This window comes from Acanthopagrus latus, chromosome 13 (assembly GCF_904848185.1).
Source record: "Acanthopagrus latus isolate v.2019 chromosome 13, fAcaLat1.1, whole genome shotgun sequence".
In the NCBI taxonomy this organism is placed as follows: Eukaryota; Metazoa; Chordata; class Actinopteri; order Spariformes; family Sparidae; genus Acanthopagrus; species Acanthopagrus latus.
Window position 1 is genome coordinate 6,980,320 of NC_051051.1, and position 13,628 is coordinate 6,993,947.

The 13,628-nt window shown below is 41.4% G+C and overlaps 2 protein-coding genes across 3 annotated transcripts; both read left to right on the forward strand.

Annotated features, from left to right (window-relative positions):
- Window positions 1-541: 541 nt before the first annotated feature.
- On the forward strand, window positions 542-7,156 carry mtmr2 (myotubularin related protein 2). Of its 2 annotated transcripts, none has more exons than XM_037119157.1 (16): window positions 542-858; window positions 1,972-2,074; window positions 2,173-2,196; window positions 2,306-2,372; window positions 2,487-2,581; window positions 2,662-2,760; window positions 2,927-3,031; window positions 3,119-3,202; window positions 3,286-3,435; window positions 3,524-3,712; window positions 3,817-4,002; window positions 4,243-4,449; window positions 4,544-4,636; window positions 4,718-4,831; window positions 4,939-5,115; window positions 5,236-7,156. In XM_037119157.1, exons 1-16 carry the CDS (start codon window positions 572-574, stop codon window positions 5,398-5,400), a joined length of 2,145 nt encoding a protein of 714 aa, XP_036975052.1. In that variant the 5' UTR covers window positions 542-571; the 3' UTR covers window positions 5,401-7,156. The 2 variants fall into 2 exon arrangements, with proteins under 2 accessions (XP_036975052.1, XP_036975053.1); XM_037119158.1 differs by lacking the exon at window positions 542-858 and adding an exon at window positions 1,064-1,116.
- A 525-nt stretch (window positions 7,157-7,681) lies between these two features.
- fam76b (family with sequence similarity 76 member B) lies at window positions 7,682-12,890 on the forward strand. The gene is made up of 10 exons (XM_037119159.1): window positions 7,682-8,251; window positions 9,100-9,164; window positions 9,264-9,318; window positions 9,686-9,841; window positions 9,923-10,107; window positions 10,277-10,327; window positions 10,414-10,491; window positions 10,578-10,713; window positions 10,801-10,902; window positions 11,802-12,890. Exons 1-10 carry the CDS (start codon window positions 8,165-8,167, stop codon window positions 11,889-11,891), a joined length of 1,005 nt encoding a protein of 334 aa, XP_036975054.1. The 5' UTR covers window positions 7,682-8,164; the 3' UTR covers window positions 11,892-12,890.
- Window positions 12,891-13,628: the final 738 nt, after the last annotated feature.

A 13,628-nucleotide genomic window follows, 5' to 3' on the forward strand; every position in this document is an offset into this window, starting at 1 on the left:
TAGTTTTGGATTTTCTGAAACCTATAATCACAACCCTAATATAATCCTTTGTTTGTACCTGCGCTATTTTATCCGTAGTATGTATGCTTTTATTTTTTAACAGTTTGGAAGTACATGTAGATTATGCTCCCCAGTTGCCAATCAAATTAAATTAACAATTAAATTGAATATGCCAAGTATTATTATTTTTAGGTACTATCAAAATCGCAGGACAAATGTCAAATGAAATGTGTCACATTATTTTTGGGGAACAAAAATATTAGCAAAATAAAATTCAGATATGTGACGGAACAAAACGACGAAGTCAAGGAGATGTTGCATTCACGAAGTTTCTTGGAAATGGGAACTTTGAAACCTTACAAGGATGTACAAAGTTATGAGGTGTACTAATGTTGTTTTGGTTTTTTTTTTTTTCAGAAAATGAGCAGAAATATGATGTACCTTGCTTTTTAGTGCATTGCAAATCGTGGTTTACCTTTTTGAAATATTATCCGCCGTCTCAGAACAAACGGGCGGAATATATTGTACGAGGACGTTCAGAGGAACATGAAGGCAGCATGGCACATGGTCGATGTCTGAGGCAGCCGGCAGGGGGCGCCATGTCGGACAGTCGCCTCCTTGTGACAGGGATTGGGAGGCTGCTGGGAAAAGATGGCAGCTTCCTTTTGTGTGTGGGGATTTACAGTACTCCGAGGGGGGATTTAAACACATTCTTCTCAGGATATACCGTCCTCCAGCGCGTACTGCGGTTTATCCGGACACTTTGAGGCAGGAGAACATGGAGAAGAGCGGGAGCGTCGACAGTTTGGGCTCGAAGCGCTCCTCTTCCAGACAGCCGAGTGTTGATTCATTGTCCAGGTAGCTAAACCCACCACAACACACGGCTTCTAGAGCTACATAAAAGTTTTCAAAGTAACACACGGAATGTTAATACTTTACGTGACCACGTCTAATCCCAAAACACTTTTCAGAAGTGACCGTTAAACCACTAATAATGTAAGATGGTGGACAAACTGTCATGAAACGAACACTGATGTTGACAGTTAAATTAGAGCACCAGTTAATGGCTGCTGTCATTAACGGCTGTCGTCCCTAAAGCGAGGAATAATTCACACGGTGAGATGGTGGAAAATACAACAAATGTCCTTGAGAATGTATCAGAGTAAAAGGTAATGTCGATTATTTGCTTACTCAATCTGACCAAAACAGCTAAAAACCTGAGTAGCAAGATAATCGACTGAGCTTCTGATTATGTGTCCTCAACCAGTCAGTTAATCGATTGGACTGCAAGGCATCACAGAATCATGAAAACAGGACTCATAAGAATGACTTACGCATCATGGTGACGCCCTTAAAATGACTTGTTTGTGCCCGAGCAGCCGTCAAAGAATCTCAAATATTCAGAAAAGAGGCAGGTCCTCCTGTTTGAGAAGCTGGAGCTGCAACGATTAATAGATTTGTTTCAGACACTTTTTCAATTATTTTGATTGGTTTCTGTAACAGTTTTCCGATCGCACCTTACTAAATGTGAACATTTTCTGGTTTCCTTCCTCCTCTGTGACAGTAAAGTGATTGTATTTGGGTTGTGGACAAAATAAGACATTTGGGGATGTCATTTTGGAATCTGAGAAACACTGCTTGACACTTATATTCAAGAATATAACTGGCAGATTAGATGACAATGAAAATAGTCATTAGTTGTAGCCCTGTACTGGAACCACAGCAGATATTGACATTGCTTGGCATTGTTGCTTGTTAAATGACTCACACACTAATAGAGTATTTGAACTTTTGATTATTCATTTTCAAGTGACAAATAAATAAGAACTAGTCTCTGTACTTAGTCTGTATAACTTCAAAAAAGGTTTCTACTCAGCTCATAAAATGTTGAAATGAGATGAGAAATAGCTGCAGTTACACCCTACACCCTAAGTATTTCCTCTCATCATCTGTCATGTCATCTCTCACCAGTACTTCCACCTCTCGCTCTGACCGGTCTGCCCAGGCCAAGCCACCCTCAGCCATGTCCTCAGACTCTGTGTCCACCTCTGCAGAGCTCTCTCCAGAGCTCAGGGTGAGTATCCTGCAGGTACTTCATTCAGATCCTGCTGCTTTATCAATTGTTAATGATAATGACCGAAACATGACTCTCCTCTTTTCTGCACCCTCCAGGTTAAGCCCAAAGCTGCTGCCAAGGTAAGCCTTCATTTGAGTTACAAACTACACCAACATGTCTTTGAATAATGCTTCATGATGGGTTCAGGTCAAGTGACTGCTCAGCGTTATTTGTATGTAATGTTTCCAGAAGGTGCAAAGAGATTCAGACAAAGAGGAACCACAGTTACTTCCAAATGAAATGGTGCAAGACATGGGTAGGTTCTCTCTTTGCTGCAATCACAGCTCAAATCAAAGCAGCTTGCTTGCATCAGCATGCAGACTGGATGTTTTTTTTCTACATTAAGACAATACATCTTTTTAATCTTCAGCCCAAGATATTACCTACTTCTGTCCTTTCATCGGAGCACTGAGAGGAACAGTGACAGTTACCAACTACAGACTTTTCTTCAAATGCATCGACAGGGTATGCTTAGTGAAGAAACACTGCAAAAATGCTGAAGGAATCATTTCTTTTGTTAATACTGGATATTGTTTGGTTTCTAGGAGCCAGCCTTTGTGCTGGACCTGCCACTCGGGGTGGTGAGTCGTGTGGAAAAGATTGGAAATGCAAGCCGTGATGTGTCCTATGGGCTGGTTTGCAAGGTGTGTTATGTTTGGTAATGGTCTAGTATAGTTACACTTGTTTTATAGGGCAGATCAGAAGTTTACAACCACAAGAACCTTTACCTCCTGCGTGTTTTGCCTTTACTATCGTATTCGTAAACTGCTGATGATCCCTGAGCTGACCATGACTTGCTGCTCTGCACAGGATATGCGTAATCTACGATTTGCACACAAGCAACTGGAGGACACACTCAGGAAGTCCATTTTCGAAGTGCTGATGAAATTTGCGTTTCCTGTTTCCAACGGGCTGGTGAGTGATGTTCGGCCGCACTGTCCCTCACGCTGAAGCTCTGCACTGTCTGCACTGTCTGATAAGGTTTTCTCCCACCATCCACAGCCAATCTTTGCCTATGAATACGGGCAAGTCTTTCCTGAAAATGGATGGAAGGTGTATGACGCTGTCTCAGAATACAAAAGACAGGTATTTGAATTCACACAATCAAACTGCTTTGCTCAATGGTAAAGAGAGCTTTGTTACATGGGTGGCTTGTGTGATTTTTAAAGGGTATACCCAATGAAAGCTGGAGGATAACAAAGGTAAACGACCACTATGAGGTTTGTGACACCTACCCTTCGACTCTGGCGGTGCCCGTCAACATACCGGACGAAGAGCTGAAGAGAGTGGCTGCCTTCAGAGCAAAGGGACGGATACCTGTGAGTCTTTAACACAAATCCCATTATTCTCTCCCATGCAGCTGGTGTATTTGACCACCTGTGGTAATATGATGTGATACTCTCTCAGGTGTTGTCATGGATCCATCCAGAGAGCCAGGCAACGGTGACGCGCTGCAGTCAGCCCATGGTCGGGGTGAACGGAAAGCGCAGCAAAGAGGATGAGAAATACCTCCAGGCGATTATGGATGCTAATGCTCAGTCTCATAAACTCTTCATTTTTGATGCCAGGCCCAGTGTCAATGCTGCTGCCAACAAGGTTTGGCAGATCTTAATTAACAACATGAATATTTTTTTTTTAAAAAAAAAGGAAAACCACCTTTTCTACCCTGACTTGACTGGTTTTTGTTTTTTCTTCTTCAGATGAAGGGTGGTGGTTATGAAAGTGAGGATGCCTATCAAAATGCTGAGCTGGTGTTCTTGGATATTCACAACATCCATGTGATGAGAGAGTCACTCCGCAAGCTGAAGGATGTGGTCTACCCCAACATCGAGGACTCCCACTGGCTCTCCAATCTGGAGTCCACACACTGGCTTGAGCACATCAAGGTGAGCTCAATAATGCATTACTGCGACTGTGGACTAGGAGATGAATGAGGATTCTCAGCCTGTTGACCAAGTTGTTGTATGTAAGATAAGATTCAATAGAACTTTTATGAATCCTGAAGGAAATTCTTGTACCAGAAATTGCAATAACAAAAGAATAAAAAAAAAAAAAATTGAATGGAAAATATAGAGTGAAGAAGGAAAGTAACATAGTGATATTGAAAGGCGTGTGTGGGTTTGTAGCTGATCATGGCAGGAGCACTGCGGATCGCAGACAAGGTGGAGTCTGGGAAAACCTCAGTGGTGGTGCACTGTAGCGACGGTTGGGACCGCACAGGCCAGCTCACGTCCTTGGCCATGCTCATGCTGGACGGTTACTACCGCACCATCCGCGGTTTTGAGGTGCTGCTTGAGAAGGAGTGGCTGAGCTTCGGTCACCGCTTCCAGCTGGTAAACAAACTTTCATGCACTTTGTCAGAAATCACCAAGGGTACCTGTCCAGTTGCATCACTGATTCCCTCTATTCTTCTGTTTTGTCTTCAAGCGCATCGGTCATGGAGATAAAAACCACACAGATGCAGACCGCTCACCTGTTTTCATTCAGTTCATTGACTGTGTGTGGCAATTGACTCGGCAGGTAAGAAATGAATGTTGCTCATGTGTGAAAAAATTCTCCATAATAACATCAGGGGCACTGATGAAGTTGTTTTTCTTGAAGTTTCCTGCAGCTTTTGAGTTCAACGAATACTTCTTGGTCACCATCCTGGACCACCTGTACAGCTGCCTGTTTGGGACCTTCTTGTGCAACAGTGAGCAGCAGAGATTGAAGGAAGTAAGTCATGATTGCAGTAACTGTTAGCTTGTCTTTATCTTGCTTCATTCTCATTCATCACTTTTTCCTTCTGCTTCTGGCACTAAACCACATGCTTTATTTGACAGGAGATTCCCAAGAGGACAGTGTCGCTGTGGTCCTATGTAAACAGCCAGCTGGAGGAATTTACCAATCCTTTGTATGTGAACTATTCCAACCATGTGCTGTTCCCTGCAGTCAGCTTACGTCACCTAGAACTCTGGGTTGGCTACTACATTCGCTGGAACCCTCGCATGAGACCTCAGGTATGTTAAAGAGCCTAAATATCTGGCTTAAGTGTTTTTCAAAGAGAATTTTCTGCACTCCAAAGGTGCTGCAGTTTAGTCGTGAATCGTAAGCCTTAAAAAAGTTTTTGTTTTGGCCAGGAACCTGTTCATCAGCGGTACAAAGAGCTGTTGGCGAAGCGTGCCGAGCTGCAGAAGAGAGTGGACGAGTTACAGCGAGAGGTGACAAATCGCTCTGCCTCCTCTTCCTCAGAACGGGCGGGCTCCCCCACACGCTCCATCACTCCAGTGCAGACCTTTGTTTGACACAGGTCGACCCTCATGGCGGTCGCAGACGTGGAATCTCACCTGCGAGAAGGTGCCATACAGTAGTAATCAGTAGACCGGACCTGCCCACCAAATTGCCTCCTTGGGTGATACGACGCGTTTATACACTACCACATAAGTTGAGCAGATCACTGTATTTGCATCTCTCACAGGCACATAGAGTCTGCTTGCAAAAATAAGAGTGACTGTCTCAAACTGCTTTACCACAGCCATATTGTACTCCATGGTTAAGAGGACACATACACAGAATAGTGAGTACTATTTAGCATATCAAACTACCTACAATCAGTGTTGATCGTTTCTTTGAGTACACTAAACTATTACGCGGGTAAATTATATATGCCTTATACACATTATAGGAACACTTACTTCATTCCTCTACACTGCAAATGTATTGTTCAATCTTGATTTGAAGCAATAGCATTGAACCAGTTGTGAAGATTGTACACTGCTGCAAAAATTCCGTTGAGCTCAAACATGTAGTACGAAAAAAAAACTAAATGGCTTGGGAGTTGTTAAATAATCAGAAATGTAGCTAAAGGGCTGTAATTTTAGCTTCTTCTAATAGTAAGAAATAGTCATAGAGTGCATTAAAAAATGTTGGTGCATTGTGTCCACAAGTTTTAGATTGTTGTGACCAAATATCTTTTTTTTTTGTTTACGAGTGCATAATGTGTCATGCACTTCATTTTTCTCATTGATTGAGTATAGTTTTGTTAGTTTCATTTTTCTAACTAGTTAACATTATTTATTATGCTTTTAGTCCAGACTTATATTTATGGATCACCAACACATTCATGTCACACTCATGTCATTGATCAGAGATGTCGCCATGCAATATTAATAAGCCACGCTGAATATGCAAAAGTTCATTGCCGTTGGCTTTCATGTAGTCAAAATATTTGTGTGAATATTTTCTCACAGATTAGTGGCAGCCATTATTAAATTATAGGCAGCAGCTAATAATGTAACTAATCTGTGCCTTGCTGTGAATGACCGATTGGGAGAAACGTGTGCGTGTGTGTGTGCGTGTGCACCTTTAAAAGCCATGGTCAAACAGTGAATACAGTGTTAGTTATCCTTCCCTCTGCAACAAACACAAAACTCAAATTCAAGTAGTCAGTACAGTTTGTCACATTAGTCTGCCGTGAACACTACACCCTGGTTTCAGTATCCAGGATGTTAAATGGTAGCAGAATCTCAGTTACGTTAGCATTAATTATATTTAATTACAAATATGGTCTTGCCATAGAATAAAAAAGAGTGCCTTGAAGAAATATGAAAGTGATTTAGAAGTCTGAAATTTACAGTGTGACTGTGCTGGAGTGTCATGTTAGACTGCAGTGGCTTTGAACATTAGCATAGTCATAATCAAGCTGTTTAACTCTCATTCATAAATACTAGACTTACAGCCTTAAATTGCCTGTAAGGCATCCTTTACACACTAAGATACTTCCCTTGAATTTTGTTCTTAGTTCTCGCCTGTTTAAAGTTGTACTGCCGCTTTTTATGTTGTTTTTTATTTCTTGCCCTTTAAATATGCACAGTTGTTAAGGTATGACTGTTTTTCCAAATGGTTCAGATGACACTGCAATGCTGTATGCATGTCATTGCTTCAAAACTTGATTTTGGAAATTGACCAACTGCAGGCAACAGCAATGTCAAACAGTCCTGTCAAACGTCAGAATGTTTAATTAATAAAAGTGCTGATATTAAATAGTCAAATTTTTCTGAACTTTTGGTCTGTTTTTATTGTGTTATGCATGATGTGCAAACCTCAACATAAACAGTGAGGTTGTTGACCCAGTATTGTACTATAGTAGCTGCATTCTTGAACATGTTATCTTGTCTGGAGATTATCTTGTGACTTTCAGAGTCCTGACATTGTAGGGCAATGGGACTTTTATTAAACTGAAACAACATTATCATCCATCATAGAAATGTAGCAATGTTTGTAGAAACTTGAGAATTAGCAGTCTTCAGATGAATGTGAAAAAAATGTTACATTAATGACTCAATAATTACACATTAAAAGACATAACATTAGTCAAACCTGGTGGAATACTGAAATACGTGTGCAGCGCTTGTGTGGCTGAACTGACAGTTGCTGTTATTCGTCAGTTTAGAGAGCAAATTAGTTAAAAACTGCATAATTAACGACATGCTCATTCAGAGTGTGGAGTTGTGTTGAATGAATCCGGACGTGTGATTGGCTCTGCGCATTTCAAAATGTGAATCCCGCGGACGGATGTTTTGTCGCGATAGGTTTCCTTTCTTCTTCTGGGGGCCCTCAGCCACTTCCGGTTACATGACGACGACGCGACGGCGTCGATACAAAAAAGAGAGAAGGAAAACAGGAAAATACATTTCTTGGCGAGAACAGTGGAAACTTAATAGAAATTGCCAGATCTATATGGACGGATTGCCCACGTGACCGCGTCACCAACGATCGACATTAAGTTAGTCTGACGGGATAACGTCCGAGCAGTGAGAGCCCCCAGATATTTGGAGTTTATTGTTCTTCGTCTTCTCCCTCCAGCTAAGCTATTTCTGTGTTGCCCTACCTAGCCGAGCTAGCTAACGTTAGCTTGCCGCTGGATGCCAACATAGTGTGTGTGTGTGTGTGTGTGTTCTTAGCTCTCAATTAGCAAGCGGCTAGAAAGGAAACAGCGCCGTTAATCCGTTCAGTTTGCAGCCGGACTCCTCTAACCTCTTCTAGCTCGGTGACATTAGTTCGGCGAGAATGGCAACGTCGGCTCTGTACGCCTGTACGAAGTGTAACCAGCGGTACCCCTTCGAGGAGCTGTCGCAGGGCCAGCAGCTGTGCAAGGTAATGTTATGTATGTATGTGTGTGTGGCAGCAAACAAGACACAAACAAACCCCAGAGAGTGAAAGTGTGCGGGTGTTATTTTCGTCTGGATGTGGTGGTGTAACGACGGGCGGCAAGTTCGGCAGGCTCAGGTTATGTAACAGGCTTTTATCTTTCCAACCTGGAAGCGCTGGTACAGTAACACCAACCTTGTTTAGATCATTCCTCCTGACCATGTTGTATTGTCCAAGAGTAACGTTAATAACACAACAACACCGTCTTGCTAAACGTGGACTCAGGAAGCGCTAAAAATCACTGCCGTCCATGCACAGACTTGCCAACTTGTTGCTCTTGTGGAGCTTCAGATTTAGAATTGCAGCTGAGGAACAGACATTTTTAATGGAGGGGGCTGTCTCAGAGCCTTGATGCAATAACAAGCCCTCTGTTCCCACATTTTTCTCCCTCACTGTTAGTGAGCACTGCTTTGTATTTGATTTCATACAAAGTGGAAAGAGTCATCCCTTTGAGTAGTCATAATATCTTTGCACAGGATGGTTAAAGCACAAGGTCATCTGATGAACATTCACTACAGTGTGGTTTCTCTATCAAGGTTTTTCAAATACTATAGAATGGCAATTAAAGTCACATGGTAGTCTTTATTTTCTGCATGCACAGAAGCAATCATATGAAGATGTTTCCACAGATGATGTAGCCACAAGGTGTTTTTTTGGTAAACAAACATAAAGTTGTGCTTAATATTTAACAGCTTTGGTGGTTTTTCCGATGTGTCCATGTAGGAATTTATTCTGCAGCCTTTGCCAACAGACGCTCATGAGAACGCTGACATTCCTTTGCTTTGTCCCCACAGGAGTGTCGCATCGCACATCCAATAGTGAAGTGCACATACTGCAGATCTGAATTCCAGCAGGAGAGGTGAGATATATATTCACCCCCCCACTGATGAATTTCAGTGTTTATTTATGCTAATCAAGTGAACTTCTTTGAATGTGATCCCCTGTTTATTGTTTACAGTAAAACCAACACAATCTGCAAGAAATGTGCCCAGAATGTCAAACAGTTTGGAACCGTGAGTAACAAGTTTATTACCTGACAATGCTTTGACTCTGATTTTCATCCACTGATTCTTTCTTGCTGCTTGAACATGCCTACTTAGAGGTGCAATATGTAGGAATTGACTTCCTCTGGAATTCATACTGAAAACTAATAGGGGGCTTGCAAATCAGCAGAATATGTAACAGCTGCTAATTGTAGCTAGTTAGTTAGCGTAATTAGCCATGCATTAAGCAGTCCAGGATGGGAGCTGGGATCCCCAGTGACTGTTGTTGTTTATAGGATGGGCTGGGGCTTGCTTGTTAGCATGGTAACTTCTGTGGATATCTCTGCAAGCCTAGTGTAATTTTCTCTATCTTCACATCTTCTCTCTGTCTTTACAGCCCAAACCCTGCCAGTACTGTAACATCATTGCGGCTTTTATTGGAACAAAGTGCCAGCGTTGTACTAACTCAGAGAAGAAATATGGACCTCCACAGACCTGTGAGCAGTGCAAACAGCAGTGCGCCTTCGACCGCAAGGAAGAAGGCAGGAGAAAGGTATGAACCATACACACATAATTTGACAGCAGATGTGTTAAAGCGGGTGTCATGAACTGCTGTCTCCTACCTGTCTCACAGGTGGATGGGAAACTGCTGTGTTGGCTCTGCACGCTGTCCTATCGCCGTGTCCTGCAGAAGACCAAGGAGCAGAGGAAGGGCTTCGGCTCGTCCAACTCCTCTTCGCTGAATGAGAAAGACCACCACTCCAGACCTCATCACCATCACCACCACCACCAACACAGACACAGCAGTTCTCATCACAAGTATGTCATCTGTTGTGTCACTTCTCCCCCTCACAGTCCCTGCGATTCTGAACCAGACAGTCAGTTTTTTTTTAACACAGAGTAGATGTGTGTGCGTTTTGTGCCATTATGTGGTAAAGAACTTGGATAACTGGATCCAGGCAACTCACAGCTAACTTATTGTTCACAGGCTGAGTGGGAGCTTAAGTCCTGAGCAGGAGCAGGGACTGTGGAAGCAGAGGTAAATTTTGAATTTGAACCACTTAATGTACATTTAAAAAACTTTTTGACACAAATTGTACAATACCGTTTTGATTTTCTTTGTAGCCATAAATCGTCTTCAATCCAGAAGGAGACTCCAAAGAAGAAACCAAAACTGGAGATGAAGCCATCCAACGGGGACAGGTACAATAAGTGTTGTGGTTGTTATGGAAAGCACAAAGTGTCACATTTATTCTGCTGGCTTCAAGCTCTTTCCTCTCCCCCAACAGTAGTTCCATCACCCAGTCGATGGATTCTGGAGGAACAGATAACTTCATCCTCATCAGCCAGCTGAAAGAGGAAGTTATGTCACTGAAGAGACTTCTGCAGCAGAGGGATCAAACCATTCTGGAGAAGGATCGCAAGGTAACACCCCGAGAAAAATAACGAGTCTTCACCGTTAGTTTTCTTGCATTTTTTTTTTGGAGTGTTGATCATTATATTTCCCTACAGCTCACAGAGCTGAAAGCAGACTTTCAGTACCAGGAGTCCAACATGAGAGTGAAGATGAACCAAATGGAGAAATCACACAAAGATGCCATGGAGCTACAGCAGGTAGGAAACTACATATGCACAAGTGGCATGTCACAAAGTGCTTGTAGAATATTTGGTGAGAAGTGCAGGGCTGTTGGGAAAAAAAGTGTATTTGCAATCTGTTTTTACTTTAATCAGGATTCACTAACCTTGGAAACACCACACATCAATTAAACTTTTTTCATTGTCCTTATAACAGTGGGTTTCATTCAATGTTATATTTAAACTGAATACCAAATAATAATAAACATGTAATATAGTATCTTGCATTTCTCCAAGCACTGTTACTGTAAAAGCACAAATAGACACCATCAAATTTCAATCAGCAGCTAGCTTACCCAGGTTGTTACAAACTAGTAATTTCTATATTTTTAAGTACTTCTATTGTTTCGAGTACAACTTTGTTCTTCATTTGTACATAAAAACACATTGCACAATACTAGTTATATCATCAGTGTCTCGTCCTGTATCACACTTGTGTGCCATGTATGTGGTAGTGTGAAACTCGGATGAATCACTTGTTGCATAAGTTTTCAGTCTGTTGTTATGGGCATGAATGGGTGCGTCATTTGAGCCATTTCCTGTCAGACTCTGTAGAGGTATGTTATGGTGGTTTTGTTCGTGTGACTCTGTGGTCGACGTGCGCTCTGTCTTTTGATGCACCAGATGAGCTTATATAAGTATCAGTCAGCAGTTGAAGGAAACCTGTGTCGTTATGTTGATGAATGATGGCTACCAAAAATAGCTTATTTCAAACTGTAATGTCCTAAAGTCAGCCATTGTGCTTACTGGCATATAAATCACAGCCATTTCCAGTAAACTGCAATGCAACTACGCATTGTGACACCTCACTAAGTGCTAAAAATAAGTTCAGGATGATGCATGTCACTTCTAACACAGTTAATCATTTGTTTCCTCAGTCCAAGAACAGGGAGCTCATGAAGCAAGTGGCTGCCCTCTCTAAAGGCAAAAAGTTTGACCGGACAGGAAGTTCTCTGCTGCTGCCCTAACAATAGGCCGGCCAGCGGGTAACAACACGGAACGGCTTCATTGTTGTAACACTGTGAAAGTCTCCCTCCTGTGTTTCCTCATTGCCATCTACATCGATTATTTCTTAATTGGTAAAGCAAGAGGCCATGTTGTACATGGAAATCAATCGTTGAATCAAAGAAACCTTTTTCTCTAAATGTCAACATATTTTAGATATTTTATGGCGACTTTTCCACTGGATCCTAGGATGTGACTTTCGGGTGGAGGATGGAGCCCTCGTTTTTTAACACTGCCGGGCCAAAACTAAAATCATGGTGTGCATATGTGGATAGCATTCTGTCGACTCAGTGTATCCACTTCATTTTTATGGATGTCATGCAATTTTATTTATTCAAATGTATTTCTTAGCTTTTTTATTTCCTCACAACACACTATGAGAATATCCCACATTTTGGGGTTTTTCTTCAATAGTGATTAGTTATATTTTTCTAAATTGATTGTGGATGACAAGTTCTTCTCAATGGGGACCCTGCGCAACTTTACAATGTATGCAAACGTGGGAAGGGTGACCACTGAGCTGCTGCTCAACAGTAGAGTACTCTCTCAGTAACAATTCATAAACCAACCAATGAACACTTTGAAAGGCTGTCGGATTTTTGCTGTTTCTCTTTAGTGGAACGATTGTAATACTGCATGATTTTACTGCCAGACACCGGTTGGCATTGTGGTCGGACTTCTTTTTTCCCCTCCTTGTAATTAGTTTTTTAAGAATCACTTGTAAATGTATTACTGGGGTCAGCCATTGTATTTAAACTATTGCTTGTATGTGTTTTAGTGAGTACAGTATGTGTATGGTAAGGCCAGTTGAAATTAACATGTCTGTAGAAGATGCTTTTTAAAGGAACACACCTATCACCTTGCATTATTGGGCTGGTTTCATACTGTGGCGTCCAGGATCACTTTTGTACTTTTTTCCAAACCAAGTGTTTTAAAAACTATTAAAACTGGCTAAACTGTTACAGTGTGATTGTTTTTATTAAACATAAAGCTGTTTAACCTTTCTCATGTGTAACATGTCAGATGTGTGGGACCTCTATAGTTATGATATAGTAGTAGAAAGATGGTAAAAACATTACATTATAAATACACAAAAATCTAAAGAGGTTAATTAAAGAAGCAGGATTACAGACTTGAGATTTCTTATATATTATGTAAATTAACTAATATTTTAAATCAGGTGCTTTCAGGGTGATGGCCTCTGAGCACTTTACAAGTGCAATAAGGAATGAATATCTTTTAATTGGTTTATATTTCATGTGTGGGGAAAATATCCTCACTGGAATATTCCAAAGAAGCTCTGCTGTGGCTGCGAGACGAGGAAAGCTGCAGCAACTGGCCAGAAAAGTTTCCAGTGAGTCCCCACACGGGGTGCCCTCAGTAACCACATTTATTAAATATTTAAAGATCAGCCTATTTTCAGCAGTGTGACCAGCTCATTCAAGAGCATTTTAAAATTGGTTACTTTGCTTAAGAAGTAGTAGAAGTATTTTATAATCCTAGAATTATCATTTCATCACCAGTTTTCAACATCCCAACATTTGGAGAGACGTGCATGTTGTGACTGCAGATGTTCATGTGTTTATGTGGTTTATAAATTTGAAATGTAGGGAAGTAGAGGTATGAACAAGCATAAAATATAAATACTCATGTAAAGAAAAGTACTTGATTGAATGTACAGAGTTACAAGCACTGGCGTC

Bases quoted from the DNA above. Each gene is read 5' to 3' on its own strand.
- mtmr2 (XM_037119157.1), top strand. From the start codon at position 572: ATGTCTGAGGCAGCCGGCAGGGGGCGCCATGTCGGACAGTCGCCTCCT. The intron at 4,637-4,717 runs GTAAGAAATGAA...TTTTTCTTGAAG, and splicing joins TGTGGCAATTGACTCGGCAG to TTTCCTGCAGCTTTTGAGTT. The intron at 4,832-4,938 runs GTAAGTCATGAT...TTTATTTGACAG, and splicing joins AGCAGCAGAGATTGAAGGAA to GAGATTCCCAAGAGGACAGT.
- fam76b (XM_037119159.1), top strand. From the start codon at position 8,165: ATGGCAACGTCGGCTCTGTACGCCTGTACGAAGTGTAACCAGCGGTAC. The intron at 10,492-10,577 runs GTACAATAAGTG...CTCCCCCAACAG, and splicing joins AAGCCATCCAACGGGGACAG to TAGTTCCATCACCCAGTCGA. The intron at 10,714-10,800 runs GTAACACCCCGA...ATTTCCCTACAG, and splicing joins TTCTGGAGAAGGATCGCAAG to CTCACAGAGCTGAAAGCAGA.